Genomic DNA, 6,570 nt, shown 5'->3' on the forward strand with positions numbered 1-6,570 from the left:
GTTGTCCGAAATTTGATGACTTCAGTAGAAAAATTTGATAATCTCATGCTTAGATAGGTGATCAGACCTCATACTCTGAGGAATGTATTTTCAATCCCAATTCACCTGAAGTGGTTTTATTTGTTTAATTTATTTCTCTGACACCCAATTCATAATGAAATGTATTCTATTAAGGTGAAGGGATTGTCTGTTCCTAATTAATCTCCATGCAAATTGGGAATAACATAAATGTGTTTACTGTTTAGAGCCTCAGATGTGGAGACTGTGAAGATTATATTGGACAATTAAATAACAGAGAAGCCATCATGAAAGAAATATCCTCGGGCACAAATTCAGCTCACCAGCTCTGAATCTATAATATACATACTCAGTTTTTCATATCTCACTCCATTCAATCCATATTTACTTTCTTATTAGACACCACTAAAATGATTACTAAATATCCTTAGTATCAAGTTCTACTTGAAGACAGTAACTATGTTTTGTGACTTTGAACTTAATTGTGTGGTGTATTGCTGTATAAGTAATTTTTGCTAAATAAGATAAAGGATAGATAATGGGAGAAAAATATTGAGGAATATTTTATCCTCAATTATCTTTTTTTAATAAGTATTTTTCTATAAACTTTAACATAATAACTTTAACATAGTTTTAGTAAGTGGCTTTCAGGCAATATGGAAGAAGTTTCATAAGGGAAGCAACATTCAATTTCAATATTTGTCAAGCAAAATTCTGTTAAATCCAATTTTGCAAAACCAAGGACTGTCTGTGGTGACAACATGATAACGATTCTTTTCATAATTGTTTTCTATAGTCCAGAATTTTCCACAGAGCTAACTTGACATCCTTATTCCGAAGACTATAGATCAGGGGGTTCAACATGGGAACGACAATGGTGTAAAATACAGAAGACACTTTGCCTTGGTCCATGGAGCTCACGGATGGTGGCTGCAGGTACATGAAGGCCACAGAGCCATAGAAGATCAGGACCACCATCACGTGGGAGCTGCAGGTGCTGAAGGCTTTGGACCTGCCCTCTGCAGAGCGAATGCGGAGGATGCTGGCAATGATGAAGACATAGGAAGCAAGGATTGTTAATACAGGTATCGTGATGTTAAATGTACTCAGTAAGAGAACAAATATTTCATTGATTTGGATGCTGGAACAGGATAGCTCTAAGAGTGGTAAGAGATCACAGAAATAATGGTTGATCACATTGGCCTTACAGAAAGACAGTCTTAACATCAAGCCTGTATGGATTGAAGAGCAAATAATGCCCAAAGTATAAACTACCATGGTGAGCAGGAAGCAGATGTGAGGGGACATGATGACATTATAGAGTAAGGGGCTACAAATGGCAACATAGCGGTCATATGCCATGGCAGCTAACATGTGGCACTCTGCAATACCAAAAACAAGGAAGCAGAAGAGCTGAGTCATGCATTCTGGGTAGGAAATGATGTTTTTCTCAGTCACAAAATTCACCAGCATTTTGGGGGTGATTACTGTGGAATGGCAGAGATCAATGAGGGACAGGCAACCAAGGAAGTAGTACATGGGTGTTTGGAGGTGGGAACTAAGGCCTATGAGTATGATCATGCCCAGGTTCCCCACCACGGTGACCCCATAGATTCCGAGGAAGAGGAGGAGGAGCGGTAGTTGGAGTTCTGGACGAGCTGTCAGCCCTGCGAGGATGAACTCAGTTTCTGTGGAATGATTTCCTGTTGACATTTTCTTCTGGGTATCTCTACAATGAAAGATAAAAATCAACATTTGGGGGACATTAACTTATAGAACCAATTCCATTGGTAAAATAATATTTCCTTATAGTGGTTAGGCAAGAAAAAGGCATTAAGGGAATTCAGGTAGGAAAGAAAGAAATCAAACTCTCACTATTTGCAGATGATATGATACTATACTTAGAGAACCCTAAAACCTCTACCAAGAAACTCCTAGAAACAATAGACTTGTATAGTAAAGTTGCAGGCTATAAAATCAACACCCAAAAATCCACGGCTTTCCTATACGCAAATAATGAGGGAGAAGAAAGCAACATGATAAAAGTAATCCCGTTCACAAATGTACCTCAAACAATCAATACCTCGGAATCAACTTAACTAAGGAGGTAAAGGACTTGTATAATGAAAACTACAAAATGCTACTTAAGGAAATAAAAGAGGACAGGAGAAAATGGAAAGATATCCCCTGCTCATGGATTAGAAAAATTAATATTATCAAAATGGCAATACTTCCCAAAGCATTGTACAAATTCAATGCGATCCCTATAAAGATACCCTTGACATTCTTCAAAGAAATGGAGCAAGCACTCCTGAAATTCATATGGAACAATAGGCACCCACGAATAGCTAAATCAATTCTTGGAAAAAGAAAATGGGAGAAATCAATCTCTCCAACTTCCTACTCTACTACAAAGTGGTAGTCATTAAAACAGCATGGTACTGGAACAAAGGCAGACCTGCTGACCAATGGAACAGGGTTTAATACTATGTCATACCCCCCCCAAATATATGATGATCTAATCTTTGATAAGGAAGCAAGAAATGTGAAATGGAGCAGGAAAGCATGTTTAACAAATTGTGCTGGCAAAACTGGACAGCTATATGCAAAAAAAAAATGGACTCAGATCTCCACCTATCACCATGTACAAATGTCAGATCAAAATGGATTAAAGACCTCAACATCAGACCAGAATCCCTAAGGTACATTGAAGACAAGGTTGGCAAAACTCTCCAGGAGATTGTAGCCAACGGTATCTTCAAAGATGACAAACCACTGGCCAAGCAAGTGAAAACAGAGATAAATAAATGGGAGTACCTTAAACTAAGAAGCTTCTGCACCTCAAAAGATACAGTGACCAATGTACAACGACATCCTATAGAATGGGAAAGGATATTTACCCAATACCCTTCCGATAAGGGGTTGATATCAAGGATATACAAGGCACTGGTTGAACTCCACAAGAAGAAAACTGCCGACCCAATCAAAAAATGGGATGAGAAAATGAACAGAAACTTCCCCAGAAGAAATTTGAACGGCTGAGAGGCACATGAGAAAATGCAGGACATCACTAATCATCAGGGAGAGGCAGAATAAAACAACAATGAGATACCATCTCACACCACAGAGTGGCCCACATCCAGAATAATAAAAGCAATCAGTATTGTTGTGGTTGTGGGGAGAAAGGGACTCTACTTCACTGCTGGTGGGAATGCCGACTTGTTCAGCCCTTTTGGAAAACAATATGGATCATTCTCAAAAAATTAGAAATTGAGCTCCCATTTGACCCAGCAATACCACTCCTGGGAATATTTCCCGGAGAGGCAAAAAGGTATAGTAGAGATGACATCTGCATTCCCATGTTCATTGCAGCACTGTTTACAATAGTCACAACCTGGAAAAAACCGGAGTGCCCAAAACCAGATGACTGGCTAAAGAAACTGGTACATCTACATAATGGACAACTATGCAGCTGTTAGAAAAGATGAAGTCGTGAAATTTACATATAAGTGGATTAAATGGAAAGTGTCATGTTTAATAAAATGAGTCAGAAAGAAAGAGACAGACATAGAAATATTGCACTGATATGTGGAATATAATTTAGCAGAGAGGTATGAGCTAGCAATGATGCAACTTCTGGCAGAAATTTTTCTGGACTTAGTTACTAAAATAATAAAATACAGAAATCCAAACATCGCGGCCAATATTGTAGCCACACGACCTCATACCTCTTCATTCTCAGCAATGGAAAACAAATTATCAAATGCTTCCTTTCCAGAAGGTCTGACTTCGGGGTGGGGACTCCAAACAACAATAGTGAGTTTTTTGTTGAAGTATTGAATGCAATCAAAGTAAAGAGAAAGTTAAGTGAAATTTATCAGCTACACAGGCGGGGTGGGGGGCTGGGGAGTTGTGGGTGGGGTGGGGGGAGGTTTACTGTGGTTCTTGGTGGTGGAATATGTGCACTGGTGAAGGGATGGGTGTTTGAGCACTGTGTAACTGAGACTTAACCCTGAAAGCTTTGTTACTTTCCACATGGTGATTCAATAAAAAATAAAAATATATAATATTGCCTTGGTTTCTGTATACTTTATCTCTAGATAAGTTTGACTAATTCATATTTATCTCTTCAACCTCGGGTGTGGAAAATTCGGACTGCAGCTGAACCTCAACAAGATGATGCTCATGAAAAACGATCTAGTCCCTGATGCTCCATTTGCTCTCAATGGAACGAACATCTCTGAATGCAGCAGCTATAAGTACCTGGATAGAGAACTCCACATTAGGAATGACTGGTGCCAGAACTGCGCAGGAGGAAGAGAGCAGCATGAAATGTCTTCGAGAGCATCGAAGAAGTGGTTAAGAGGATGAAGGCCCTTCAAATCCGGGGACATCTTTTCGATTCCACGGTTCTTCCTGCACTAACATATGCCTCAAAGACCTGGGTCCTAAACAAACATGATTAGAACGCTATTCGGGTATCCTAAAGAGGAATCAAAAGAGCTATGCTAGGACTATCACGTCTCACTCAAGTTAGAGAAGGAATCCAGAGTTCTGACCTCCTTTGATGGTCAGGAATCAGGGAGGCTGTCTCATTTACCAATACATCAAAAATCAGATGGGCTGGACATGTAGTGTGATTCAGAGATGACCACTGGACTGGAGCTGTTACCGACTTGATTCCATGGGATGTCAAAAGACCGCATGGCCACCCACCAATGAGATGGTCAGACTTCTTCATTAAAAACCTAGATGAATGGTTTGAGGCTCTTCCTGTTCCTGGAGCAAGCATATATCATTGGGCTATACTAGCACATGACAGGGACAAATGGAGACGTTACTGGAGCCCACTCGAGCAAATCAAAGATTAACGGGAAGAGAAGTGATACAAGTAATATTTATCTCAAGGACTTTATATTTACAATCAAATATATTTAATGATTTAATTGAAAATATTTCAGCTGTAATGTCCATCACTTACTTCTTTGTGAGAAACTACTGCTGTAGCAAACATCTTTTTTACATATCAAAAATATTTTTATTTGAAAACAACTTAAATTTTTAGACAATTTTTTTATTTTTTTTAATTTATTTTACTGAATCACCATGTGGAAAGTTACAGAGTTCTCAGGCTTCTGTCTCATTTATACAATGCTCAGACACCCGACCCTTCACCAGTGCCCATATTCCACCACCAAAAAACCCAGTATACCTCCCACACTCAATCCCCCACTTGCCTAACTGATAAATTTCACTTCATTTTCTCTTTACCTTGATTACATTCCATATTTCAACACAAAACTCAGTATTGTTGTTGGATTTCCCCCCCAAAAAACAAGCCCTACTGACAAGGAAGCTTTTGATAATTAGTTTTCCATTGCTGAGAATGAAGAGATATGAAGGCTTAGGATTTCTGTATTTCATATTTTAGTAATTAAGTCCAGGGAGATTTATGTTAGAAATTGCATAATTTCCCTTCATTATATGGGACAATGGCTTAGTTCACAGTCTAGGGACATGGCTGCAAGCAGTTTCTGGGACCAAAAGTAGTCTAGCTGGCCTCTGGATTGTGGTCAACCAGCAGCAAAGTGGCCGCACCAAAGTGTGTGGCCGCCCGAGTCGAGTCTCGGCAGAGCACGAACTGGTATCGGCCCCGGCCCGAGACTGCCCAACTGTCCCGATATCCCAAGTACAAAGCTCTCTCTTTTTTTTCTCCTTCCCGCACCACCAAGTTCATACCTGCTTATAATCCTCATAATATCGACAAATTATTTTTTAGTATATAAAATTGTTTTTCTTTTTATACAATATATAAAAATTTTCCTCATTTTTCTTTCACGTGAAGGTTATTAAAGTCTGAAGGATATTAACTTCCTGCCCCAAATATATATCTCACGTGTGAGGTACTAGGAACCAATATTGTGGTACTTTTACACAAAGCTTAGGTCAAGTGACATAGTAGAAAGGGGATCAGAGAAAAGTTCTAGCTTTAATCAGATTGAAAAAGAAGCAAATATGACACAACCAGTTGCAACGACCCTGCCCTTGCCAGTGACTTTGGTTAGGACACTGCAGGTTAGACTGCTGCGACAGGTCTGTGTGGCTGGAGTGTAAGCCACAGAATGGCAAGGAAGAGCTATTTCTAGGTAAAAGCTGGGGTGAGGGATTCTCACTACAGCAGAGCGACTTCCTGTCCAGTGCCAAAACAAAGCATGTATATCAGCTTCTGTACAGCATTATAGCAAACACTTGTATTACCTTTCTAAAAAATTAACTCCTCATTCCTTCTTTTTTCATTTTGTGAAATAAAGATAGCAGCATACCACAAGATGAACTCATGTTACTGCCTTCATATTATACTTAATTTTACTCTAATGAAACAATATGAAACTGAAACTGGATGTGACTGAAGCAATACCACAGCGGGTAGGGCGTTTGCCTTGCATGCAGCCAACCTGAGTTCGATTCCCAGCATCCCATATGGTGCCCTGAGCACCACCAGGAATAATTCCTGAGTGCAGAGTCAGGAATAACCCCTGTGCATAGCTAGGT

At 39.5% G+C, this 6,570-nt stretch overlaps 1 protein-coding gene across 1 annotated transcript; it reads right to left on the minus strand.

Moving 5' to 3' along the window:
* Positions 1-795: 795 nt before the first annotated feature.
* LOC101557866 (olfactory receptor 8G1-like) lies at positions 796-1,737 on the minus strand. Its single transcript, XM_004604769.3, has one exon. The coding sequence runs from the start codon at positions 1,729-1,731 to the stop codon at positions 796-798; it is 936 nt and encodes a 311-aa protein (XP_004604826.1). The 5' UTR covers positions 1,732-1,737.
* Positions 1,738-6,570: the final 4,833 nt, after the last annotated feature.

This window comes from Sorex araneus, chromosome 3 (genome assembly GCF_027595985.1).
Source record: "Sorex araneus isolate mSorAra2 chromosome 3, mSorAra2.pri, whole genome shotgun sequence".
Taxonomy (NCBI): Eukaryota; Metazoa; Chordata; class Mammalia; order Eulipotyphla; family Soricidae; genus Sorex; species Sorex araneus.

Coding starts and splice junctions, on each gene's coding strand:
- LOC101557866 (XM_004604769.3), bottom strand. CDS start 1,731: ATGTCAACAGGAAATCATTCCACAGAAACTGAGTTCATCCTCGCAGGG.